The sequence below is a fragment of the Lagenorhynchus albirostris genome, chromosome 10, assembly GCF_949774975.1.
Source record: "Lagenorhynchus albirostris chromosome 10, mLagAlb1.1, whole genome shotgun sequence".
In the NCBI taxonomy this organism is placed as follows: domain Eukaryota; kingdom Metazoa; phylum Chordata; class Mammalia; order Artiodactyla; family Delphinidae; genus Lagenorhynchus; species Lagenorhynchus albirostris.
In genome coordinates, this window is record NC_083104.1 from 35,684,661 (window position 1) to 35,712,009 (window position 27,349).

General features: G+C 54.3%; 1 protein-coding gene and 1 pseudogene across 1 annotated transcript; one reads left to right on the plus strand and one right to left on the minus strand.

Moving 5' to 3' along the window:
• The first annotated feature begins 269 nt into the window (after positions 1-269).
• Positions 270-27,349, plus strand: TKT (transketolase). The gene is made up of 14 exons (XM_060161588.1): positions 270-475; positions 9,817-9,934; positions 10,754-10,867; positions 11,670-11,767; positions 16,015-16,206; positions 18,077-18,195; positions 19,662-19,855; positions 20,592-20,756; positions 21,918-22,074; positions 23,915-24,045; positions 24,650-24,733; positions 24,841-24,934; positions 26,237-26,359; positions 27,060-27,349. Exons 1-14 carry the CDS (start codon positions 369-371, stop codon positions 27,233-27,235), a joined length of 1,872 nt encoding a protein of 623 aa, XP_060017571.1. The 5' UTR covers positions 270-368; the 3' UTR covers positions 27,236-27,349.
• Positions 23,353-24,003, minus strand: LOC132526920 (dihydrofolate reductase-like; annotated as a pseudogene).

Sequence of the window (27,349 nt, forward strand, 5' to 3'; positions counted from 1 at the left end):
GGCAGTGCAGCCTGACTCACAGGAGCCTGGCAGCCCGCAGCTGCCCCGCATATTTCGGGGGAAGGAAAGAGGGACGGAGAGGTTAGGCGGGCGGACAGCATCGGGCTGAGTACAGAGACTCCCAGGCTCCCGACGGTCTCGGTTTCCTAACAGCGCCGGAGGGCTGGGGCGGGGCTGCCTCCGCTGGTCCGGGGGCGGGGCGGGGCGGGGCAACCTGGGGTGATGCCGGCGCCCCGCCCCCGCGGGCGGCTCCCGGCACTCTTAACGCGCCCCAGCGCTGCGTCCGGCCTTAGCAGTTGCCGGCAGCTACGCTGCGCTGCGTCTCCGCGTCCTCGGCCTCCCCACCCGCCCGTTCGCCCGGCCGCGCCATGGAGGCCTACCATAAGCCAGACCAGCAGAAGCTGCAGGCCCTGAAGGACACAGCCAACCGCCTGCGCATCAGTTCCATCCAGGCCACCACGGCGGCCGGCTCGGGGTGAGTGAGGGCGCAGGGCGAGGGCGCCGGGGCCGCAGGCACGCCGGCTCCGTGTCGCGCTGCACGGTGCCACCACGAGGGAGGCGGCCGGGGGCGCGGTCACATGGCGGAGCGCGCGCCTCGCAGGTCAGCGCCGGAGGAGCCTTACGCCGCGCCCGCGCTCGACCCGGCTTCCGCCCGCTGGGGCCCGGCTCCCAGCAGGCCTCAGGCCGGCTCGGCCCCTCATTCCCCGCTGCTCAAAGGCGCAGGGGACGCGCGGCTACGCACTGCGGAGGCCCCTCGCCGGCCGTGCCTGGAAGGCCACCATTAGTGCCCACTCGCCGAGAGACAAGCCCTGTACCGTACCCTCGGCACGCGCGGCCCCAGGACCCTTTCCTCCCTGGTAACTGGTAACGTTCCACCCACATGTGAGGAAACTGAAGCTCCGAATTTGTCAGTTGCCCGAGGTCGCACGCGGCGAGATCTGGAATTTGAACCCGTGCTGCCCAACTCGAGAGCGCCTGTTTTAATCCCTCATCTTGCAGACGAGCCTGGGGGCCCCGGCCTTGTCCCTACCTCAAACTACCTGTCCCCTTCTCCACCTCACATTCCTGTTCAGAGTCACATTCCTGCCACTCTTGGCTTTGGAGCAGGGGTGCTGAGACTCCAGGAGTGGAGAGTGAGGAGGAAGGTGGCCACGTGGATGCAGAGCCCTGGCATCCCTTGTGGAGGGAAGGTCTAAGATCTCCTCTGGGGTGGGGGCAGGAGGAGGGGATGGGGTGGAGGAGGGGAGACTTGGAAGGTTAAGAGAACCAAGAACCAAGCCCCAGGGCCTTGGGGTGAACATACAGGGCCAGCCTCCAGGTGCACTTTCCTCAAGTCAGAGGCCCATCCCCCAGCGTTCTTTCCCGACAGCCCTAATGGCTCAGAAGATGGAGAAAGGCTGTTGCCCATCCCAAGGAGCCTTCTCTGAAGATGGCCAGTTGCAAGGGACAGTAATGATAACTGGCCACTTTGCAGCTGGAGGCATCAGGTGGGGTAGTTGAGAGGGTCAGCTACTGAGTCGCTTCAGAGCCTGTTTCGCCGCTCTGTAAAATGGGAACAGTAGTAGCGCCTACACACTGAGTGGTTTTCAGGATTCCAGCCCTTTGGGGCGGGGCATGAGGCTGCCCAGACAGCATGTGATGGGTTCATGAAATGATTTTGAAGTCTGGCTGGGGAATGGTTTCCAGAAACCTTCCCAGCCAAGTCTTCTTGCTTCTGGCTGATACCTGATCATGTGGGGTACCCCTTGGCCAGGCAGGGACCTGGCTTACTCTTGGTGCCCTCTCCCCTGCCTGGCACACAGTAGGTCTGCACACCTATATTGCTTGGTGAGTACTACTGGATCCCCTTCCCTTGACCACTTTAGGGGATCATTTGCCCTGCAGAACCTTGTTGAGCCCTGCTGTATGCTAGGAGCTCTCTAGCTAGATTCCTGACGGTCTAGCTGGGGGGACACAAAATAGTGTTACACTTCCGAGCATCTTACAGGTCTAGATAAAACCTGTAGACAATTACAGGGATCTTGAGTGGTCAATAAGTATCCCTGGTGTGACACAGAGCATCCTTTATTGCTAATATTATCTTATGGATTCTGAGAATAACCCTATGAGACAGATGCTGTCATATCACATTTTATAGATGAGGAAAGTGAGGCTAGTGTGTTGAGTGACTTGCCCAAGCTGGTCATTGGTAGCTGTCCCATGCTGTCCAGTGAGGGGCTCCCGTTAACCAAGAAGACTTCTTGGGCAGGCAGGCAGCACCAGGCCAGAAAATGGAGAGAAACTAGAAAGGGGAAGATAAGGCACAGTGATAAGGGATCTCAGTCAGTTTGAAGGCACTTGGAAAGAAATGAAATAACATTTACAGTTGGGGGAGGGGGGCTCCCAAAGGGAGAGGGTGTCCAATGGGTCTCCTGGGTCTTTGTTAGATAGTTAAACTGATTTCTATGGGGAAAAGATACTGGATTGGCAACTAAGTTACACCCAGGTTTACACTGTAATGCCTTAGGGAGGAACTCACTGAACTCAAAGTGTCCATTTACAAAAAGAAAAAGTGCAAGATACAGTGATTCCTGTTCGTTTTAAGCATGCGTAAAAAGTGCAGGAAAGAAATACTTAGGAAAAAACATGCTGCAAGGCCCCCCCCAAAAAAAGAAATACTTAGAAAAAACTTAATTTTTCAGAAGGAAGTAACATTACTATTACTACCTCTTTCACAAGAGATTTTGAAAGGCATGTGCCAAGAGCTCTGTGTGCACACACACACAAAAAAAAACAGTAAAGGAAGACTTGAACAGGTCTCCAGATGTTGGTTTTGAGGCCGGCTATTCCCTCACAGCAATGGGTGCGGTCCATCAAGTGAAGGCTCAGCTTTGAGGCCCCGGCTCTGTGCAGTCGCGGCCAAAGTGACCATCCTGTCAGGTTGTCTCCTTTCTGGGGGAGCTTACACCCCGGTGGTGAAACAGCACTTAGGCCAAGGTCTTTTCATGGTCACTGTGGAGGCTGGACTGACATTGGATCAGTGAGGACCAGGCCATGGTGTTCAGGATTCGGTGAAGTCCTGATATCTCGGTAGCTTTCCCCTTCCTGTGCCATCACTGACCAAGTGACAGTGGACGTCACCAGGCCCGGGAAGTGAGGACACTGGCCTCTGTGTCCGAGGAGCTGAGGGACAGAGCCTGCACAGAGGGCTCCTTGTGGCAACACCCACAGCTTCTCCAGGTCACCTGCCCCTCGCTCCGCGTGCTGGGGGAGCTGTGGCAGCCGTGGCAAGGGTCCAGCTCATCCAGGCTTTAAAAGATAAGACTTGATGGCCTTGTCAGAGGGGCCCTTCCTGCTGAGGCTCATGGTGGAGATTTCTGAGTTCTCAGCAAGCGGGCTAGACTGGCATTATCCAAACAGTGCTGAGTGTCATCTGAGGACGCCGTCAGAGTCAGGCCCGGGTCTGGCGGTGCAGGCTGTGCCTAGACGTCCCCGGGACTCTGACCCAGAGTGTTGGGGTGGATACTCAGGAACGTAAGGTCTGGCCAGGCCTGGCTGGTGGGCACAGGGAGACAAATCTAACCCTGGCTGTGTTCCGACTGGCTGTGCCCTTGTCAGAAAGACCCTTCCCATCCCAGGGCCTCAGTTTCCCCATCTCTAAAGGAGAAGTTCACAGATAGGTGGTTTTTGAACTGGGTTTCTCCGGGGTGGGGCTGGGGGACCAGAATGAGCAAGCTCTGGGGTCCTGCCACCTCCTGTTGTGGGTTTCATGTCCTGGGGGATTCACGTGACCTTGAAGTGGCTGGAAGTACATCCCTCCCTGCTACCCAGTTCTGGTGCTCTGAGAGGCTTTGAGTGCTCTCTCTGGGCAGAAAACTGCTGCCTGGGCCTGCTTCTCCATTCTGGCTGTCTTCACCCCAGCCTGGCCCTGACTGAGGCAAGAGCAAGCCCGTTGAGATTACCCCAGCAGCAGCATTTCCCAACTCTGTGTGAGGACACCCGGCTGTCCCGCAATGACCCTGTTCTTTGCCTCTGAACTCAGCAGGGCTGATGGGCAGTGCTTCCTGAAGCTGGGAACCTGGTGCAGCCACCTGGCTAGGGTCTGAGATGTTCTCCTGTCTTCCCATGAGCTGATCACACTGTGGCCCCTGGACCACCAGCTCTGACTCCCCTTGACTTTGCCTCTTTAGGCAGAGGCCTGTTGTCACTAGAGCCCAGTCTCACAAAATCAGGAACTCCCTTATTGCCACAGACAACAGCTACCAGCCCTGGACGCTGGGTCCTTAGGCAGACTCTGTGTTCCTGCCCTGAACAGTGAGGTGAAGTCCACTCCATGGGGTGGGCTGGTGGGAGCTGGCGGTCGCCCCAGCATGTGGGTCTAGCTGGCGGGGGCCCGCACTGTTTGGCCTTGTGCTCAGAAGTCAGTCTCACCCGTGGCCTGGCTGTAATCTCTGAGGGCTGCACAACTGGGTAAGGGAGTGTGGCTGCTCAGGTATTTCCTCTGCTGGGCTCTGAGCACCTTCTTCCTTTTAAAGATCATCCTGTTATAGCTCTAGTGAGGTATAATTTTCATATCATAACATTCTTAGTGTATGGTCCAGTGGCTTTTAGTAAATTTAGTATATTGACAGTGACTTACAATAAGTTTTAGTGAATTTACCACTTCCCCTTTTAACTCTAATGGATATTTCATATAAATGGAATCCTACAGAATGAGGTCTTTGGGGGTCTGGCTTTTTTCACTGAGCACAATATTTGGAAGGTCATGTTGTAGCATGAATTAGTACTTTTTATTGCTGAATAGTACATTCAGCAATAAAGTACATTTCTGAATGTACTTTAGATTCATGTACATTTGTACATGTACATTTCTGAATAGTACATTCAGCAAAAAAGTACATTTCTTTTTATTGCTGAATAGTCCATTGTTTGGATATACCATTTTGTTTATCCATTCTTCACTTTCTCTTAGCATTTTGCTTTTCTCCTAGCTCTTCTGATGGTAGACTGTGTGACCCTGGGCAAGGTACTTCCCCCTTCTGTGGACCTTAGTGGTCCCATCCTCAAAATGAGAAGGAGGTTCGACTTCGTATCTGGTATTTTTAGAGCTGATATTTACTGAGCAGTTGCCGTTTTCCTATGCACTGTGTCAAGCTCTTTACACACAAATACTACCTCATTCAGTCAGATTCTGCTACTCTCTCCATTTTACATTGAGGAAACTGAGGCTCAGAGAGGTGACATCCCTAGAGTCTTGGAGCCAGGATACATCATTTATGTGTGCACTCTTTGTTCCAGATGCTCTTCAGACCCGAGGCTACAACAGTGAAAAGACTCAAACTCCCTGCCCTCCTGGAGCTGGAGTTGCACCTAGGATAGACAGGCAACAAATAGCCACATAGTGTCAGTTGGCGGCAAGTATGAGTGAGGGGAAAAAGGTTTATTTGTTTCTTTTTTTAATGCAGTTTGCGGGATCTTAGTTCCCCGACCAAGGATTAAACACAAGCCCACTGCAGTGGAAGCGCAGAGTCTTAACCGGTGGACCGCCAGGGAGGTCTTGAAGAAGGTATTTTAGATAGTGAGGTCAGGGAGGGCTTCTCGGAGGGAGTGGTGTGGGGCATAGCTCTGTTTCTTCACAGTCTGAGGTGTGGAGGCAGTCTTTCCAGACAGGAGCCAGCCCAGGTGGTTCTAGGAACAGGAAGAACAAGGATGGCTTGTGTCCTGGCATCCTGAGATTCTCTTGCCTGAGTATTTTCTTTTTTAATGTTTATTTTTTAATATATAAATTTATTTATTTTATTTATTTATTTTTGGCTGGGTTGGGTCTTCATTGCTGCGCACGGGCTTTCTCTGGTTGCGGTGAGTGGGAGCTACTCTTTGTTGTGGTGCGTGGGCTTCTCACTGTGGTGGCTTCTCTTGTTGCAGAGAACGGGCTCTAGGCGCGCGGGCTTCAGTAGCTGTGGCTTGAAGGCTCCAGAGCACAGGCTCAGTAGTTGTGGCGTACAGGCTTAGTTGCTCCGCAGTATGTGGGATCTTCCCAGACCAGGGATCGAACCCGTGTCCCCGGCATTGGCAGGTGGATTCTTAACCACTAGTTAAGAATGCCACCAGGGAAGTCCCCTGAGTATTTTTTTTTTAATACATACCTAAAAAAGAATACAAATGACGTACATGTTATAAATAACTATCCTGGGTGTACCTACCTCCAGGCTTAAGAACTAGGACGTTATAGTGCTTTAGAACCTGCTGGGTGTCTCTCCCTACTCACAGAAGGAGGGTTCCCCCCAGAAAGAACTATACACTGAGTTTTGCATTTTATTGTTTTCCTTATAGTCTTATAACGTTTGTATAAATTCATAAACAGTGTGGTCTTCCCTGCTGTAGAGATCTGTCAGCAGTGTGCTTTGTTCACGTGTTGTATTTGTGAGATCTTGTCGAGGTTGTTGCATAGTATTCCATTATAGGAATATATTGTCATTAAATATCCTCTTTATTTCTTTTTGGCTGTGTTGGGTCTTTGTTGCTGTGCGCGGGCTTTCTCTTGTTGAGGCGAGCGGGGGCTACTCTTCGTTGCGGTACGCGGGGTTCTCATTGCGGTGGCTTCTCTTGTTGCAGAGCACGGGCTCTGGGGTGCATGGGCTCAGTAGTTGTGGCTCACGGGCTCTTGAGCGCAGGCTCAGCAGTTGTGGTGCACAGGCGTAGCTGCTCTGTGGCATGTGGGATCTTCCCGGACCAGGGCTCGAACCCGTGTCCCCTGCATTGACAGGCAGATTCTTAACCACTGTGCCACCAGGGAAGTCCCTTTTTTTTCTTTTTTGAAGAGCTAACTCTTGACTTCAATTTTTAAAAATTGTACATTTGCTTCCTATTTCATAAATTTCCATTTTTTATCTTTCTACTGTCTTTGAGCTCACCATATTTTTTAACTTTTTAGGTTGGACCTTAACTGTTGGTTTTCAACTCATATTTCTTACTTTTTCCTTCAGGGACTTATTTCTTCTTCATAACAGGTTATTTTTCTCTGTATTTTTAAGCATGTGAGAGGCTGTTGTAGTGCTCGCCTCCCTGGTTCATTTTCTGAGGCCTTGAGGCATGTGTAGGACATGTGTAGTGGGGGAGAAGGGCCATCTTCCAGCAGCTGGCAGCATTATCTGTTGATAATGGAGAGGAGCCCAGCCAGGGGGTGAGGGATCTTCTCTGCACTTTTTCTGCAGGGAAACCTGTGAGCAAGCAGAGTGAATGCTGAAGGGAAGGGTGGTGGTGGGGACATCTGGAAGAATGTCCTCCCAGAGGTGGGGGGACTTTGGGAGACTTACCTAGGCCCAGCTGTAAGGCCTCAGCACCACCTTCATAGATTGAACTAATTAGGAGTAAGTGGACAGGTTTTGGAACAAACTTATAACCCCCATGCGTCACAAAGAGTTGCTTAGTGGATAAAGTTCCCTGCAGCCTCCCACCTTGCCCACACCCCTCCCTGCCTCTTGCCAGTATACATTCATGGGTTTGTCCTGTACAGCACCTTGGGGTGGGCCCCCGCCCACAGTTGTCCCCCCAGGGCAGGCTGGGGTTACAGGAGAATCTCAGGCCCTCAGACCACAGACTCTGTACACTGAAGTTCCTCTAGTAAATTGCACCTAAAAGTAACTGTCTCCTGTGTGTTCAGCAGTTTACGGTTTGCAGAGCCCCATCTCAATTCTCAGCTCATTTCTTCCCTCCTGCCTGCCCCGTGGTCCGCAGAGGGTCGCGGTCCCAGCCTGCAGATGAGGAGTTGGAGGCCCTGAGAAGTGTGGCATCTGGTCTTCCAGCAGATGGTGGTGGCCGATGGTCACCTGGGCACTTTGAGTTCATTGTCTTATGGACCCCCCGCCATCCCCACACAGCACCCCATTTACAAGTGAGGAAGCTGAGCCTCAGGGAGGGTGAAGCATGTGCTGAAGTAACAGCCTGAGTGGCCCATATCCCCACCCTGGGACACCTCTCAGAGGGAGTTCCCTGAAAGCTCTGGGGTGCGGTGGAGCAGACACCTGGCCCCCAAGGATCCCTTATTCCGTATGTTTTTATTTGGCAGGTATGAAGGTAGGGCTAGTAGTGTGTCCGGGATGCAGGCTTTGGAGGAAATATAGGCTCAACCCCCATGGGTCTCGCAAGGAATGGTTCAAATCAACTACTTTTCAACTTCTGGTGTCTCTTCGTGGGTGACCTCCCTCCCACCACGTCAGCTTTGCCTGGGCCAGGCACACCTCCACCATGTGCAGAAAGTGCTTGTGTCACAGCCCTTTCTCCCTGAAACCCCTTCCTGGGAACCGCCAGGTGGGCAGGGCAGGCCAAGCTCCCGTCCGTGTCTGCCTTCTTTCTCTTGGAGCAGTTTGGCCTGCTCTCCACCCACATCCTTCCCCCGCTGTTCTCCTAACAGGGTCATGACTTTTGAAAGAGGGTTCCTCAGGGATGGGGCTGCCCTAGGAGGGGAAGGGCAGGAGGTCAGCCTGGCTGGTGTTGACTGGGGTGTCCCCCAGCTGAATTCTGCGCTAGCGACAAGGGAGTTGGGTTCCTGCCAGGCGGGGAAAGGTTTCTCGTTCACATTTCCTCACCTCCCTCTTTCAGGTCTAGTGTCTTTCCCCATGACCAGGAGTTCGTAGAAATGGTTAAGTATAAGACGATTGTGTGCTGGGGATGTGGGTACTAAACCAGCATGGGCAGTTCCGGATTTCTCTACTAATGTGTCTGCTCTGGGAGTGACTCACCCCTAACCCGTGGTGGGAGCCGGCTGGCAGGGAGGAGGGAGGCCCACTGAACTCCAGGTGGTGCATGTGCCCTTGGGTTTGGCAGTGGGCATGTTTTAGTGTGAAGGGCCTCAGAGCAGCGGCAGAAGGCTGCGCTGAGCTGGCTGAGCTGCATGGAGGGAGCGGCTGGGAGGCACGTGCCCTGAGGCTGACATTGTAATCAAACTGCGGACCAGAGGGCTTCAGGAATCATAGCAGTCCTGCAGGGAACTCCAGTCTCCACTCCTGGGCGCTGGGGCTGAATCAATCAAGTGGGTCCTAAGAAACCTGAATAAGTCACATCTCTAAGACATAATCCTTGTACGTTCCCTGGTTAAGTCCTTTGCCCAGTAGCCATTCAAATAACTGTGCAGCAAATAGAACAAGAGCCTGAAAAAGGGAGACCCGTTGAGCCACCGCCCCAGGCCTGTCTCAGGCAGAAGGAATATTTATTTTTTCCAGGATTGTAGCCTTTGTAGAAGATAAGCGATTGCTTTGCCTTTTAAATTCTGTGCAGAAACATGGTTTCTGGTGGCTATACCAGCCCTCAGAATGCCCATTAAAAGCCTGCCGAGTAGCCCAGTGATGCTCTTGGAGAGCCCGAAGGCCCAGTTTTCAGACTACCAACCCTGCGGGTGGAGGCTGCTGGGAGCCTTCGTCCGTTAGCCCCTGCCCAGGGCCGTAGGAGGCCCAGCACCCCTGGGGGCCTGGGAAGCCAAGTTGCCCCGATAAGTGGACAGAGTCCTGGGCAGTCCCACTGGGACTTAGCTAACTGTTCATAGAGGGGCCACCGCAGTCTCCTGGACCCCTCCTCCTTTCTTACTCTAGTCCAGCCCCAGAATTCTTCAATTACCGTGACTCTGAGAGTCTAGACTGTTGGCCCCTGGGAGGGTGCAACCCCCATGCTGCCAGCAGTGCCTCCTTGAGACCCCAGGTAACCCTCCCAGGAGGGAGGAGCCAAGCCCGTGACTCCTTGGGACCTGCACCCCCAGGTCCCTGTCTGTGGGCGTGAGATAAGCCCTGTAGATCAGGGGTTCAGGGCTGTGATGCATGCGTTTGTCTCTCTCCTGGGCCACAGCCACCCCACGTCATGCTGCAGCGCCGCCGAGATCATGGCTGTCCTCTTCTTCCACACCATGCGCTACAAGGCCATGGATCCCCAGAACCCTCACAACGACCGCTTTGTGCTCTCCAAGGTAGGAGGCCAGCCCTCTGTCCTTCACCTGGGGCTGGGTGGGCCCTGCAATGGTGAGAAGGGGACCTACCTCCCTGGTGTGAACCCAGCCCCTCACCACTCTTCTCCACCTGCTCCGCCCGGCCCCTCCCTCGGTGTCTTGCTCTGTGCTGACCCAGCTGGTAAACTTAACCCCAAGCTAGGGAATAAACAACCGAATTAGTAGGGGATAATGGAAGTGGTCTGGGTGTTCCACCCATGTTTGGTGTTGACGGGCAGGACTGGAGTCCAGGTCGGGGGTATAGCTTTGTGGCTTTCTACACGCGTCTCTGCTGTGCCAGTACCCAGGCCACGCTCGCGCCCGCAAGAGTGGTGGTGCCCTGCAGTAGGGTTTGGGATGGGGCGCACTGACCACCTCCCCCCGCCGCCCTGCTTGAGAACCATAGCCACAAACTATGCCATGAAACCCCGAAATCCACCTGTACGCAGGCCTGGCTCCATGGCCTCTGGTCTCCTGGGGTAGGCATGAGAGCTTAGAAGTCTGTCCAGGTCCACTCACACGCCAGAACCCAGGGATTAGGGCGGCCGGCTGCCTGCTGGGGTTTTGGCCTCGGGCCTCACAGCTGCGCTCCCCCTGCACCTGTCCTAGGGCCTGCTCCGCCTTGGCTGTGGGAGCCTTGGGCTGGAGAGGGATGAAAGGAGGGAAGGTAGCCTTCACTTGCTTCCTTTCCTGAAAGGGATACCCAGGCCGGTAGGTTCGGTTTGGCCAGGCCCCGGGTTTCGGGGCGTGGCGGGAACAGCTCCTCATCTGACCCATCCCCCCACCGTCCATCCCCTACAGGGCCACGCAGCGCCCATCCTGTATGCCGTCTGGGCTGAAGCCGGCTTCCTGCCCGAGGCAGAGCTGCTGAACCTGAGGAAGATCAGCTCTGACTTGGACGGGCACCCTGTCCCGGTAAGTGCACCCCACCAGGAGCCTCTCCAGGCCTCTGGTTCCACTTCCTGTTTCTCAAGGCATGCGGGAAGGGGGCAGGGCACCCACTGAGGAGCTGAGGGTGTTGGAGGGCAGAGGAGGGCATTAAAGGAAGGAAGAAGCAGGGGTTTGGGGGCACGCTGTTTACCCCAAGCTTGTGCTGAAGGGTGAGACTTTTAAGGCCCCAGCCCAGGGCACTCTGGGTCAACTGCAGGGAGGGCCTCTCCCCAGGCACCAAACACCGGCTTCCCTTCCCTGCTGGGCCTCCCTGGCCACTTAGACACAGCTTGGGCGAAGAGGTTCACCAGGGATTCTCTAAGGGGGTCACAGCAGGATGCTGGTGACACCCACGGAAGGGGCTCGGTGTGCTCCTTGGGCCGCTGCAAACGTTTGGAGTTCATGGGGTTACCATGGAAACTGTGACGCCCCATCTGGGCACCCACTAGGGCCAAATACTTCAGTTTTGTCTTGAATTCTCCCAACCACTGTGTGAGGTGAATAATGTGGGCTCTGTTTACAGGTGAAGGAACCAAGGCCCAAAGAGATTCAGTCTGTGGCCTGAGGTCACACAGCTCCCTATGGGCCGAGCTGGTATTTGAACCACACCCACAATTACTGCTGTAGGGGAATAATGAGAAGTCACACTCTGCCTTCTGCAGACCTGCCTGCACCCCGGGTATGGGTGGGGTGTGGCTTCGAGGCTCCCAAGGCCACAGGGCTAGAATCCTGGGAGGCACTTCTGGGAAACATTGCCTGTGGTAACTGTAGCCCTCTGTCATGACAGAAACAAGCTTTCACCGACGTGGCCACGGGCTCCCTGGGCCAAGGCCTCGGGGCCGCTTGTGGGATGGCCTACACCGGCAAATACTTGGACAAAGCCAGGTAACACTCCCACTCCCCATCCCCACCCACGATGGTTTGGGGAGGGGTCCTGGTGGTCCAGCTTTACTCGCTGGCCCCAGGCACCTCCTTGCCTGCCCAGGGCGGAGTCGGAACTGAGTAACTAACCGTGCATGTGTGGCATGAGGCTGGTACCAGGACCAGCTCCCTTTTCAGATGAGGAAATAGGCTCAAAGGAGTGAAGGGACCTGCCCAGAGTCCCTGGATAGTGACCGGTAGGGCCAGGCTTGCGTCCAGAGCCACATGCTCTTTGGCCAGAGCGCTTTGGCTCATGAGTTCCCGTGTTCCCCCCAAGCCTGGCACCTGGACCCTGGAAGTCTTAGGTGGGCCCACCTCTCGATGCCTGACTAGGTGCCGAGAACCCAGGCCGGAGCCACTGGCCTTTACCTCGGGAAAGGAGAAAAGGGGGTGTTCCGGGGGTGTTTCTGGGCCTCCCTGACCCCTACGTGTCAGCCAGGGAAGAGATGAACCCTGGAGAGAGTGGCCTGTGGAGGGTGAGCAGCCTGGTCAGAGAGGTTTGCTGCTGCAGCACCAGGCAGCTTGGGAGAGAAGCCCTCGAGGCAGGTTTCAGCTGCAAGGCCGTCCGCTGTGGCCTGCAGACAGGCGTCTGTTGCGGAGGGGAGGCGTGTCGGCTGCAGGCTGTCCGAGCGGTTTCTTCACTCCTTTACCGTTTAGGGCCCTGTGCTCTGTGCTTTATAGGGTTTCACCTTGATGAGGTGATAAGGTGCGTACAGCTGCCCCTCTCACAGGTGGGGAGACCGAGGTAAGGTGTTTGCCTTATGGTGGAGGCAGGATGTGAACCCAGGGTGTGCATCTGGAGTCCATATTCAGGGTCCCCAGGCTGCTCTGAGGGGCCTGAGGGAAGCACAGCAGGCTCGGGGAGCCCTGTGGGCGGGAAGCTTCCCAGAGGAGAGGCCGAGGGAGTCTGGCCTGCAGGCGGCAGGTGGCTACAGGGAGCCTGACTGGATGCTCCACCCCAGTGAGCGCCTACTGTGTGCAGGGCAAGCTCCTGAGACAGCTCTCCAGGAGGTGGGCTGGGGCTGCGAGGCCTTCCAGACTCAGGCCAGTGTTACCTGACGGCAGAGCCTCCCGGGCTGGGCTCTGGGGCCAGGCTCAGCTACACCCAGAAGTGATTCACCATGCAGTGAAGAAAGTCACAAAGAATGGGATGTGTGTTTAAGAGTATTTTATTTGGCACAGAACCAGAGCTGTGAGTTAATTATTCTCTACAGTTGCTTGAAATAATTCCTCGTGAAGGGTCGTTTCCTGACCCTAACATAATGGGAAAAGCCAGTGTAGGGAGATAGCGTTTAGCTGGGTTCTCAGTGGCCAGGGTTGGCTAAGGCTGAGGGGTTAAGGGAATTACCAGGCTGTGCCAGCTGCCAGAGGTCCTGGATCCAGCCTCCAGTCAGGTCTGTCCAGCCATCAGCCAGGGAGCCCACATCCAATTGGGTCTCTTCCATTTCTCTTTCCTTTTTTTTTTTTGTTGCACTACATGGCTTATGGGATCTTAGTTCCCCAACCAGGGATCGAACCTGGGGCCCCGGCAGCGAGAGCACTGAGTCCTAACCACTGGACCTCCAGGGAATTCCCCATTTCTCTTTTAAATATTTTTTTTTATTATAAAATACATACTAATCTAAAATACAGGAATGCATTAAAAAGAAACGAGGGACTTCCCTGGCGGTCCAGTAGTTAAGACTGAGCTTCCACTGCAGGGGGCATGCGTTCACTCTCTGGTCGGGGAATGAAGATCCTGCATACTGTGAGGTGTGGCCAAAAAAAAAAAAAAAGAAACAAACTTCTTCCTTATTCTTAACCACCTCTCCCCCATTTCAGTCTCACTTAACAGTGTATCCTATTTCCTCCATGTTATTGTGAGAAAAAACTTAATGGATTTATAATCCTAGTATTTATACAATTTTACCCAATGCTTTTTAGAAAAATCTGAACACTTTCTCACACCCTGTCAAGAGCTAGTGTTTGTTTTTTTTATTTTATTTTTAGTTTTGGCTGTGTTGGGTCTTCATTGCTGTGCGTGGGCTTTTCTCTAGTTGCGGCGAGTGGGAACTACTCTTTGTTGCGGTGCGCGGGCTTCTCATTGTGGTGGCTTCTCTTGTTGCAGAGCACGCGCTCTAGGTGCGTGGGCTTCAGTAGTTGTGGCACTCGGGCTCAGTAGTTATGGCACATGGGCTCAGTAGTTGTGGCTTCCCGGCTCTAGAGCGCAGGCTCAATAGTTGTGGCGCACGGGCTTAGTTGCTCCGCGGTACGTGGGATCTTCCCGGACCAGGGCTGGAACCCGTGTCCCCTGCATTGGCAGGCGGATTCTTAACCACTGTGCCACCAGGGAAGTCCAAGAGCTAGGTTTAATGACTGGATACTGTTCTGTTTTATGGGGATGCTGTAACACGTTTAGACCGTCATCTGTTGTTGGATATTTGAGGTGGTTTCCCAACTCCTGCAGCAAATGTTGGCCCTCTCGTTAGGGTCTCTTCTCTTCATGGTAATTCAGGACTGTGGGCATTTGTAGCCCTACCCTGAATCTAACAGCTTCAGGAAATATGCGGCCTCAGGGTTAGCCCTGGCTTCTGCAGGGCCCCCTTTCCTGTTCACAAGCACCCCCAGTGTCTCCCCACACCGCCTTCCTGACTTGAGTCTGAGGCTATGCTGGAACTCCACGCTTGGCCCCAGTTCAGGTTCCTTGGAAGTGGGTGTGGGGTTGGGAAGGCAGCCAGTCTGCTTCCCTGGAATCCTTTTTTGGGGAAGTCGAGTTCCCTACAGGTTTCTCTGGCTTAGCCCCATCAGGCTGGTCATTTTCGGGAGCTGCTGTGCCAGACCCCACCCCTGCAGTGTCTTTGGGCCCCCCCTTGCAGCCTGCAAGACCCAGCTTAAGATAAGCCTCTGTGAGTGGGACCTTCTGCTCCTTGTGGGGGAACCAGTGGCCTGGCCTGCTGGAGGCCGCAGAAGCGAAGGTACGGGCCTGGCGTGGCAAGGGGAGGATGCAGGAGCCCTCCCTGACCTGGAGGCCTGCAGGGGTGCTGAGTCATGCTGGCAGCACCACAGCCGTCCCCGCCTCTCTTCAGCTCCCCCTGCCTTGGCCCTGCAGCAGGGAGGCCTGGAGGCCCAACCCACTCAGCAGCAGGGCGGCTGCATGCCTCCGAGCCGTCCAGGCACCAGCCTCGCTCCCTGGGGTCACGCATCTGGACGCTGGGCGGGGGAAAGGGGGTCTCGGCATCCTGCTGCCCCTCCCCCTGTGTGCGATCCTAGTCAGCAGGGAGTGGACAGTCTGGGCTGGGCAGTCAGGCCTGTGTTTGAATCCTCGCTCAGCTGCTCCCCAACTGCGTGATCTTCAGGCAGGTGCCTTCACCTTTGAGCCTGTTTCCTTGTCTGTATGTTTTCTTGGGAATAACAACTGCACTTACCTTCTCTGAGAGGGTTACTCAGTGTTAAGCAGAGTTGGGGGGTTGGGGGTTGGGGCCAAGGTCCCTGAACTGGTCTCCCTGCCTCCAGCCTCACCCCTTGGCTCCACCCTCCCCAGCCAGGGAAGGTTCTGTTTCTGGGTAATTTATCGCAACCTTATTGCTCTTTTTACCGTGTCACACTGCCTTTGGAACAATCATGGCTGCCTGTTTTGAGGGCAGGAGATAGCCCCTGGGGTGGAGAAAGCCTAGGCCCAGCTCTAGTCTTGGGTAAGAACCAGCCCGAGAAGTTTGGGAGGAGACCATCCTTCGAGGCACCTGCCCACACCGTGATCCCGGCCTTCAAGCCCCCTCGTGCGTGCTCATCTTCACCTGAAGCCTCCCTCTAGGGTGCATCACAGATGGCCTCCCTGGCCCAGCTCCTCTGAGCAGAAAGGTGCTCTGTCTCTCTGGCCCACTTAGTGAGTCCCAGGGCTCCCCCAGCAGTCCTGGTTCACGGTGGGGTGGAGAGAAGTGGGTGCGCTCCGGCAGCGGGCGGCTCAAGGCCCTCCCGCCCAGCGTGATAGTCAGCCCCTGCGAACCTCACCATTTTCTTCATGCCCTAACCACTCCACACTGCTGTCTGGAGCTGTTTCTTGGCAGCTGGTACTACTTTCTGGAGCTCCTGACAGCTTCCTTCACAGCCCCTTCCTCACTGGGTGCAGACTTGGGGTGGGCACAGCTGTTGCACGTCCCAGAGGGAAAGGCCAGGGGCACGTGGGCCAGGCAGGGGGGCCGGTCTCTAACCCCCCCACCCCCACCCCCCCACAGCTACCGTGTCTACTGCCTGCTGGGAGATGGGGAGCTGTCAGAGGGCTCCGTGTGGGAGGCCATGGCCTTTGCGGCCATCTACAAGCTGGACAACCTCGTCGCCATTCTTGACATCAACCGCCTGGGCCAGAGCGACCCCACCCCGCTGCAGCATCAGATGGACGTCTACCAGAAGCGCTGCGAGTCCTTCGGGTACGTACGAGGCTGTGGCCTGAGCACCCTCATAGCAAAGGATACCTCTGTGCCAAAAGCTTTGCAGATGCAGGGGCTGAAGCCAGAGGTTAAGCCCCATCAAAAGAAGGCCTCCCTTCAGGGTCTGACTCACAGGGCATGTGGCCGCCCTGGCCAGTGCCATGGATCTGTGGGCTGAGGCCCAGCTCTGAGCAAGTTCCTTTATTTGCACGTTGGGTGGTGTGATGGCTCTCAGAGCTTCCACATAATGTGATCTCACACATCCTCACCTTGTTCTTGGGTGAGGAGGCAGGAGGTGCACGGTGTGGACCAGGCTCGCTCAGTACGTCAGGCCACTGGTTACCTCCTGTGACAGGAGGAGGAACAGGCCTCTCATAGGGAAATGGGAGATAGGATTTCCAGATTTCCCCCATGGGCCTTGGATGGTTGTGAATTCAGAGTCACGTGTTACAAAGCAGGGAGGTCCATCTGGGCGGGTGTCAGCCAGAGAGGGCCTCACCTTGATGTCCCTCCCCTACCCCAAATACAAGTTCTGCAGTTGGGCTCTGAGGGCCCAGGGCCTTCAAGGCCACCCTTCATAGATGAGCCGATGACCAGGGAAAGTCGAGTTGGAGTTGCAGTACCTGATCACACAGCGGACACAGGGCTGTTATCTCTGAGTGACCTTACAGAGGGAGAAAATGAAGAGAAGAAAGATTCTCTGTTGGACAGGGGAAGAAACAGCCACAACATGCCTCAGGGACAGACCTCCTCAAGGCCACATCGGGCTGGGGACTTGGAGTATAACCCCGGCAGCATCCTTGGGTCTGTGTCCATAACCTTGTGGCTACGAAGCCAGATTCCTTAAGTCCTGGCTTCATCACTTAACTTGCTTTGCGGCCTTGGGCAGATTACTCCACCTTCAGTATGTCAGTTTACATGTCTATAAAATGGGGACAACAACAGGTTTTTGTTTGTTTTTAATAATTTGCTTTTATTCTTTTTTTTAATTTATTTTATTTATTTATGTTTGGCTACGTTGGGTGTTCGTTGCTGCGCATGGGTTTTCTCTACTTGCATCAAGCGGGGGGCTACTCTTTGTTGCGGTGCGCGGGCTTCTCATTGCGGTGGCTTCTCCTGTTGGGAGCATGGGCTCTAGGCACGCGGGCTTCAGTAGTTGTGGCTCGCAGGCTCAGCAGTTGTGGCACATGGGCTTAGCTGCTCCGCGGCATGTGGGATCTTCCAGGACCAGGGCGCGAACCCGTGTCCCCTGCATTGGCAGGCGGATTCTTAACCACTGCGCCACCAGGGAAGCCCAACAACAGGTTTAAATGGGTTAATATGTGCTCAGCCCTGTGCCTACATAGAGTGGGCACTCAGTAAGTGTGAGCTGCTACTTCTGTTACTATTAATCTGCCAGAAAGTGTCCCAAAAGGGATTGCCTGAAAGAGAAGGGCTCCTTCCTCTGGATGTTTGACAACATGACTCATTTTATACAAGTTTCTGGCACCACGTCCACCATCTATGGAGTGATCGGATGTGTCCCTTAAATAAAAATGCATCAAAAATCTAGCAGTAGATTCCAAACCCACTGCATTGTCCTAAAAGCAGCTTTCAGTAGGAAATGAATAGCTCAGGAATGAAAGACAGTAAGTAACTAGGCTTTGCATTACTTAGGAGAGAGGAGGAAAATCTGTTCAAAGGCAAACAAGAGGAAGTAAAACAATGTGAAAAGAGAAAATTAAATGCAAATCGGAATCCGGCAGGTTTGAGGCGCCCCAGCTCCTCCAGCTCTTTTGCAGATCGCAGCCGTGCAGTGCAGCGAGGGCAGGGCCTTTCCCCAGGGCCCTTCTCAGGGCCCTCGCCCCTCACGCCCTCTTTCTGTCCCCAGCTGGCACGCCATCATCGTAGATGGACACAGCGTGGAGGAGCTGTGCAAGGCCTTCGGGCAGGTCAAGAACCAGCCAACGGTCATCATTGCCAAGACCTTCAAGGGTCGAGGCATCACAGGTCTGTATGCTCGAGTCTCCTCCCACCCACCACCCCGGGACTGGGCCCTGCGGCTGACTGAAGAGGGGGTGGTTTAGGAGGCATATGCCTCTGAGAGCCCGTGCCTGGGGTTGAGCCAGCCGCTTCCTTCCTCAGCAGAGTGCACCCAGTCCAGGGAAGGGGGAGCAGGAGACTTGCTGGGCAGCGTGGCTGAGCTGGGATTTAGAGCCTGGTTTGGCTGGTCTCGACTGGGGGTCATGTGTAGGCAGGAGGAGAGGGAGGACTTGGGAAGGACTGTGGGTAAGGAGAGAGGACACTCCCTGCCTGGCATCTGCAGAGCGACCTTGACAGCTCCAGTTGTCTGCCCTGAGCCGAAGGGCTGATGCAGGGAGCCCCAGGAAATCCTGGGGAGACCTAGATTCTTCCCTAGGAGGCAAGCAGGGTACCCCTCATGCAATGGAAAAGTGATTCCAGAGGCCTGTGCAGGTGGGCAGCCCAGGAGCGTCTGGAAGATGGTTCCTGTGCCTGGCCTGAGAGCCGTGCAGACATAAGCCCCTCCCTAGCACCTAGGCTCCAGACCCTTGCTTGGGGCTGGGATGGCCCTTGCCCATTGTAACAATGGGAAGATGGGGCTAGAAGTGGCCAGGGACTTGCCCAGGGATACAGGGAGTCTGGCACTAAAAGGGCTAACTGCAGGCTCTGGGCTGGCTTCACTGTGCCATGTGCCCGGCTCTCCCCCTGCCCACCAGGGGTCACGTCCCCCTCTGCCTGTGTGGACTTGAGGTAAGTGAGGATATTCACTGGTATCTGGGAAGAAGTGCACAGCTCTGGAACCTTCTGGGAGAGGACTCTGGGATACAGTCATGGCCTCAGTGCCGCTGATGCTGACTCCTCAGGTGTTACCACCACGTGGGATCTGGAAACCTCAACTCCTGGGGGCTGCTTGGTTACTTCTTGGCTTTCTCCAGGCTGTGGTGACATCTGAGGTGACCTTAGAGGAGAGGGTTATTAAGTCTCACTGGTCCCCACACGGCAAGATGCCCCCCCACACAGGGGTTGCACCTGGGGGCTTACAGAGCCCTGTCTGCTGCTCACTGATGCATAGGTGACCTTGGCGGTGCTCCCCCCGCCCTAGGCCTCAGCTTCCTCTCCCAACCTATGCAACAAACTGAGTGTGATTTCTACAGCAGACCCCACGCTGTGCAGGCTTGGGGTGGGGAGGTGATGCAAGGAGAATGGGATGGGGTGGCATGCCAGCAACATTCATCTACCACACATGCCCCCTCCCCACTGGGAGCTCCTGGGGGACTGGGCTGCTACTCAACAGGGGCCTGCAGTTGAGTGCTGGTCACCATGGTCCTCCTTCCCTGACCCCCATGGTGGCCTGCCCTTGACGTGTGGAGGGTTAGGCCCCCTCGAGCAGCTTCCTGGCCCTCTGGGAGCTTTCATCTTACCTGTCCCTCTGCCCTCCTACGTTGTACCCATAGGGATAGAAGATAAGGAGTCTTGGCATGGGAAGCCCCTCCCCAAAAACATGGCTGATCAGATCATCCAGGAAATCTACAGCCAGATCCAGAGCAAAAAGAAGATCCTGGCAAAACCCCCGCAGGAGGACGCCCCCTCGGTGGACATTACCAACATCAGAATGCCCACCCCACCCAGCTACAAAGTTGGGGACAAGGTACCCAGTTGGGCCTCACTTTTCTGGACTGGTTGGGCTAGGGTGGTTCTCTGGTTCCCCAGGGCTGGGGCTGGGAAAGAGAAGAGAGATTAGATTAGTTCTGGGTGAGGAGGAACCCTGAGATGTTGCTCCTGCCAGTTCTTTCATGGGGTCAGCCAGCTCTGGAATTATTTACATGCAGAGAGGCTCAGAGAGGGCAAGGGATTTGCCCATAGTCACACAGCAAGCTACTGGGATCAAAGCTGACAGCTTCTGAGTCCCCCCCCAGCCCCGGTCCATCATGGCCTTGGCCTGCGCTCAGGACTCCCCCACTTCTGGCCAGGCAAAGGCAAAGGGCAGGCCTGCCCGGCTCTGGGCACTACCCCTTGTGGACCCATCAGTGCCACCTGAGTCAGGCTTTCTGACTCCCAGGCCCTCAGTGTATTCTCGTGCAGAGTGGGGCGCGTTCACAGGCCTCTTTCACAGGGCTGGGGAAATGGGGTTGTTAGGACATCTTTTCCAGCTCAGATGGTTCATAGCCGGGCTGGAGACAAGAGGCTGCACCCAAGACATTCATCGTTTTAAGTTCTTATTGGCACCCTTACAGAAGTTTCCATAGGGCCATATGCTGCTGGGCTTCCTTTTTCTGCTGTTTTACCCTTTTCCTCCCTGGTGGAAGCTATGGCCCAGAGGCTGAGCTGGGCTCCAGGCCACATGCCCCCCGAGGTGCTCAGCCTTCCCACTCTCCTCCCTACAGATAGCCACCCGCAAGGCCTATGGGCAGGCCCTGGCCAAGCTGGGCCACGCCAGCGACCGCATCATCGCCCTGGACGGGGACACCAAGAATTCCACCTTCTCAGAACTTTTCAAAAAGGAGCACCCAGACCAATTCATCGAGTGCTACATTGCTGAGCAGAACATGGTGGGTGCAGCTGGGGTCTGAGGGGTGCAGGGGCAGGGCTGAACCCCTCCTGTTCCCTTGAGCAGCCGTGTTTGGCAGTGCCAGGTGCCTGCTAGGCCCCAGAAACAGCTAGGACCCAGCATTGACCCTTGACCTCCAGTAACTGGTGGGGGAGGGGTGTTGTGACACCTAAGGGCTGGGTGAGTGCACACGGGGGAGCTGAGCAGGGGATGCTGCACGCAGGCCAGTCGTTGTGGTGGAGGGGCTTTCTCTGGGGGTAAAGGGCGCTCCAGGCGGAAGGGCAGGCACAGCCAGGAGGCTGGAACTAGCAGCCAAAGTCTGCTGGGCCCTTTTATGCACGAGGCTTTGGCCCTTGCTACCCTGTGGAATACAGAGATGAGAGAACTTTGTGGACCCCTGTCATGCACACAGTTGGGTTAACAGCTCCTTGTCAGGATCTATGGTTGTTAAATAAGGAACAGTGTTTTGTCCTGTTTTTCAAAATATCCTGGCCGAGGAGCCCAGCCTGGCCTGCAGGCTTCTAGGAACTGGGAGCTTCCTCCCCCTGGAGACCACCTGACTCTGCTGCATCCAGAGTTCTTCCTCCACCTGAACCTGAAGTTGTCCCTGGCTTCCAGCCTTGGCAGCTGGAGGGGCCGGGGCCGGGGGGTGGGGGGCTGGGGAAGGAGGGCTCCTGTCAGCTGGTGGGTTTCAGAGCTGTGGAGGCGATGCCAATTTAGAACCAGTGCCTGCACTCAGTGCTTCTGGGCCAGCATTTGGGGCCTGGGGCCTCTGGGCATACAGAGGGCTTGCGAGGGCTGGTCTCTGCAGAGGCCTTGGGGTGGCAGGCAGATGGTGGAGGAGACTTGCAGAGGCCTGGGAAGGATGGACCATCCATGCTCAAGCTTACTGGCCTGCTCTGTGAAAGGCTTTTCTTGCTAGAAAAGTGTTCCCCAGGAGAGTGATTTTAAGAGAACTTGTGAAATTACGATTTCAAGTTGAAGGAGTTTGGAAACAGACTGTGGAGTCCGTGGGCGCACAGGATCACTTGCATGGGAGGAGGAGAATTAACAGTTACTAGGATGACGGAACCCTCACCTCCCAAGAGGTGGCCCTGGGGGTCCTGGGCCCCCTGGCCACCCTCTCCCTCCTCTGGGCTGACACCACCCACTCTGCCCCCAGGTGAGCATCGCCGTGGGCTGTGCCACACGTGACAGGACGGTGCCCTTCTGCAGCACCTTTGCAGCCTTCTTTACGCGGGCCTTTGACCAGATTCGCATGGCAGCCATCTCCGAGAGCAACATCAACCTCTGCGGCTCCCACTGCGGCGTGTCCATCGGTAAGGAGCTGCGGCCGGGTGTCACACCTGTGACGTCCCCGGAGTTCTTTTTATTTTATTTTATTTGTTTGCTTTTTCCCACACATGCACATTTATTAAACATTTTGAGTACTTTACACAATTTGCTTCTTTTACTTAGCAATTTTTGGCATTTTTCTGTCAGTACTTCATTCTTTTTAACTGCTGCAGATGTTACATTCTATAGACATATTGGTTAGTTATTTCTTATTAATCAACATTTGGGCTGTTTCCAAGTTTGAAAAAGAAAGTTGCAAGAAGTACTCTTGGGTCCATTTCTTTGTTCAGGATTAATTTCTAGAAGTGGAAGTTCTGGGTCCAAACCCAGAATACTTTGAATTTTAATTGATATTGCTAACTTACACTCTAAAAAGGTTGTACCAATTTATAAGGCAGAAAATGCTAATTTTTTTTTTTGGATACTTAATCTAAATCTTTGCTAAAGTGATGGGTAAAACATGTTTTAATTTTCATTTTTTAATTCTGTGAAGTTTAGTTTCTAACTTACTAATTTTGGTTTCTAGCAATATTCATTCTCAATTTTCACCTCTTTGAATTTTTAATTTTAGCCATTATGCTTGATATTAGGTTATTCTTTTTTGTAAAGAGCAGCCAATTCTTATTCTATCATTGTAACATCCCATGCAATCTCACTGAAGATCAGAAAGTTTTTTAAGGTCTCAGACCTTCTCCTTTAACCACCAAAAAGGTAGTCTCGTACCTGCCTCTTTACTATCTCTGTGGAGTATCCTGGAGTTTTCAACTTATTGACTCCTAGTCTGAGTGAACAGAATTTTTTTCAAAAGTGCGATATAAAGTAATTCACAGTCCCTCTTTTGATGTAATTTTAATAACTGAATGCTAACTCTTCTGTTTATAATCTATTTCTGACCTTTGGACCCATCTGCCTAGCTCCTAGCTCTATAGGCTCTGGTTTCAACTCATGCTGCCAGGGGACTCTGCCACTTTGGGCTGTCTTGGTAGATATTCTACCCTAGGCACGTGCTGGTCACCTATTCTTGATTCTTCATGGGCATTCAGGCAGTTACAGCAAGAAATGTTTCACAAATGGTATCTGATACAGTCTAGTTAAGATTAATGGGGAATAAAAGTACTTTGCTTAAAAAAAAAAGTACTTTGCTTAGAAATAATTATCCATAGATCTAAAGTCAACAACAGTCTCCACAACAAAAAATACATAATTTTTTTGGGGGGGGTGGGGAGGAGGAGGCTTTAAATAGATCAGAAATCACTTTCACATTAATTGTTCTTTTTATATACTTCAAATGTGTACTTAATGCCTTTCTCCTCCTGGACATCAGAAGGAACACCTGGATACCTTATAAACGGAACTGTCTCCCACTATCCAAACCCCGTCCACTTTATTTGTTAATTCTGGTTGCTCAATAAATTTTAAGGCATCATCCAGACTTTTAGCAAGAAAACGAGCTCCCTGTGGAGGTTCCGTGAGTTCTCTACTGAGAACTATATTAATTCTGTCCTTTTAAAGGTCGATTCTTCTCTGGAATGGAGAACCAGGTTTTCCCACCCATAATCACCAAATTCTGTTTACCTGAGCAGGGGCCAGGGCAGGTCCCCATTCTTGCCGATGCCCATGTTCTGGGACACAGCGACAATGCAGTTTAGCAGACGAACCATGACGGTGGCAGAAAACACTTCCGAGCTAGCACGTCACACTGCCGGGGATAGCCTGCCAGCTTGGCGCGAAATTCTGTCCCCGGACTTCTGAAACAGGGTTTGGGGCCAGGATTCCATTCCACGCATGAGGTCTTACTTCAGCATATCCTTTCCCACACCCCAGGGGAAGATGGGCCCTCCCAGATGGCCCTGGAAGATCTGGCTATGTTTCGGTCTGTCCCCATGTCAACCGTCTTTTACCCAAGCGATGGGGTGTCTACAGAGAAGGCAGTGGAATTAGCAGCCAATAGAAAGGTAGGTCACTTAACTGTTCTTTCTTCGCTGGCAGCTAGCGCTTCCCTAAAGGGACGGGCAGGGAGGCCAGTATGCAGGCCCAGAGCTGATCATTTGCTGCCCCAGAGTGGTGTCTCCTGACCTTGCACTGGTGTTGTGGCTTGGAGGAGTTAGACCAGGAAAAATGAAATACACACCACCTTTCCTGCTGCGTGGCAGACATTGCTAATTGATCACCGCTCTCTTTCACCACTGAGCATCCTGGCAGCCCCTGCCAATCCAGCAGTTGATGCCTGTCTGCCCTCCCTGAGTTGAATTCTCCAAGACGGAATGAACTGAGTCCTGAACAAGAGCCACGCTGCCATTGACTGGAATGTCTCACATGGCTCTCGTCCCTCTGAGGGCAGGGGGCGAGCCACAGCACTCTGGGGTGGGGGGCGGGGGGGGGGTGCAGTCCTTGGAGGCCAGTCTACCTGATGGAGAAGTTATCTTCCATCTGGGGCTTGGGGCTGGCTGTCACGCAGGAGGAATATTTGGAGAGGCACGTGCTGCAGAGGAAAGACTCCAGTCCTCAAGGTTGGAAGTCCTGCGTCCTGAAATCCTCAGTTATTCTGTTTCATTCCAGGGCATCTGCTTCATCCGGACCAGCCGCCCAGAAAACGCCATCATCTACAACAACAACGAGGATTTCCAAATCGGACAGGCCAAGGTCAGTGTGGTTTATGCCCCAATGAGACCCCGCAGAGAGAGCCTGAGGTCGGGACCCACCCCAGTCTACCAGACTCTGAGCCTCACTGGCCCCCATGTTGCCCCCAGGTGGTCCTGAAGAGCAGGGACGACCAGGTGACTGTGATCGGGGCTGGGGTGACCCTGCATGAGGCCTTGGCTGCTGCTGACCTGCTAAAGAAAGGTAAGGAGGGTGGGACCCACATAGTCTTAGATGGGCTGCTAACTGCAGACCCGGTCTTGGGTGAAGAAAAATCTCGTCGAATTAAATGATGAGAATATTACTAAAAGCCAGGCTTGGAGCACTCACTGTGTGCCCAGCATGGTGGCCAGATCAGAGGCCCTGGAGCCTGAATCTACTTAGCTGGCTGCTAATTAAGTCTGTTATTCAGCATCGTTGTGCCTTGTTTCCCCATCCATGATGGAGGTACTATCACCTTCGCCACGGGGCTGTCCTGAGGATTTAATAAACGTGACCTGGCATTATTATTATCATTGCGAGCTCACAAGTGTTAGCTGTAGGGAAGACAGGCATTAGCCTCCCCTGCAGTAGAATCACAACAGATTTCAGCCGTGCTGAGCACCCAGGAGAGGGTGGACATGGGTGTCCTTAGGAAAATGACCTCAGGGCTTCCCTGGTGGCGCAGTGGTTAAGAATCCACCTGCCAGTGCAGGGGACATGGTTCAGGCCCTGGTGCAGGAAGATCCCACATGCCGCGGAGCAACTAAGCCCATGCGCCACAACTACCAAGCCTGCGCTCTAGAGCCTGGGAGTCACAACTACTGAGCCCATGTGCCACAACTACTGAAGCCCACGCACCTAGAGCCCGTGCTCTGCAACAAGACAAGCCACGGTGACTAGAGAAAGCCCGCGTGCAGCAACGAAGACCCAATGCAGCCAAAAATAAATAAATTTAAAAAAAGAAAAGAAAATGACCTCAGATGTGAGTAGGAACTGATAAGCAAAGAGGGTATCGAAGAGGCCCAGGCAGAAGGAACAGAGCTCTGAGGAACTGGGGGGAGGGCCAGAGCAGGAGCGAGACGGGCTGGAGATCCAGGGGGAGGGTTGACCCATCCTCCTGACCTGACACTGTCCTGCCTGTAGCCACAGCTCCCCTCCCCACCACCCCACATGCCCTCACTTTACCTCAGGGCGGACCCCTGGAGGCGGCCGTCCCTCTGGCTTTCCCTGACAGTCGGTCCAAAGGCCAAGATACTGCAGCCCAGGGCGTGAGGGGAGAGAGGCGGCGCTCCTTTTCCTGCCTGAGACCTGCTGCTCCTGTTAGGCCAGGGAGGCTCCGAGGTGGAGGGGTGGGTGTGGAGGATACGGGCATCACAGATCAACAGAGGAGGTGGCCGAGCCATCGGGGGTGGGCAGCTGTGTGACAAGCCCCCTCGCAGGGTGCCCATCAAAGGCCCCCAAAGGGCAGACCCATGGCGCCCAGCTCCTTCCCCTCAGCCCGCCCTGCTTCTCCTCCCCTCACAGAGAAGATCAACATTCGCGTGTTGGACCCTTTCACCATCAAGCCCCTGGACAAGAAGCTCATTCTCGACAGTGCCCGTGCTACCAAGGGCAGGATCGTCACCGTGGAGGACCACTACTATGAAGGTGAGAGAGCCAGAGACACACAGGTTGGGAGGGCTGGGGGCATAGGGCTGGACATCCTCCTTTATCCCAGCCCCAGGAGGGTAGCTGCGGCCCAGGAAACCCAGAGCAGCTGGGACTTGGCCTCTTAACAGACCTCAGGCTTGGCCTGGGGACCCTTGAACTCAATGGCTGGAATGGCTCCTTGGATCCCTGCCTGACCCAGGAAGCCCGAGAGGGTTCCAGCCGTGCTAAGAGCACACAGTGGTCATGTCCCTGAAGTACCTGAAAGTTAAGGATGTTGTGCAGAATCAAACCGGGAAAGCAACACAAATTTCTGGCTTTAATGAGTTTTTCACAAAGCCATCCTCTACAAATACACACTACTCTCTCCTCCAAAGCAGGCCCCGGGGGAATAGATGGGCTTAGACCCTGAGATCAAGTGCAGATGTCGGTTGATGACAGCTGCCCAGAGGATGGTGTTAAATATGATTCAGAGGCCATATTTGGGCTTATGAAAAAAATAAGTACTGTGATTGGTGATGTCTGCTCTGGCTACAGGCATAGGGCACGGTGGTTGGTATATATGCCATCCCCCCATCCTTGGGAAAGGGAATAAACTCAGACTGATTCAGGGCCCCGGGGGGCAGCTAGGGGCTCTGGGGACCCGCCCACTGCTCACCTGAGGCTGCATCACCTGACTCACCTCCTTTCCTTTGTCCAGGTGGCATAGGTGAGGCAGTGGCCTCTGCAGTAATGGGCGAGCCTGGCGTCACTGTCACTCGCCTGGCTGTCAGCCATGTGCCAAGAAGCGGGAAACCAACAGAGCTGCTCAAGATGTTCGGCATTGACAAGGACGCCATCGCGCAAGCCGTGCGGGGCCTGGTCACCAAGTCCTAGTGGGGGGTGTGGGGTACAGCGTGGGAGTGAGTTCTACACATTCCTGAGATCCCGGCAGAGGTGCTCAAAGATGTACCAAGAGGAGTCATAAATATATGTTTTGAGAAAAATGAA

Coding starts and splice junctions, on each gene's coding strand:
- TKT (XM_060161588.1), top strand. CDS start 369: ATGGAGGCCTACCATAAGCCAGACCAGCAGAAGCTGCAGGCCCTGAAG. Junction 11,768..16,014: donor AAATACTTGGACAAAGCCAG/GTAACACTCCCA, acceptor ACCCCCCCACAG/CTACCGTGTCTACTGCCTGC. Junction 26,360..27,059: donor GGAGGACCACTACTATGAAG/GTGAGAGAGCCA, acceptor TCCTTTGTCCAG/GTGGCATAGGTGAGGCAGTG.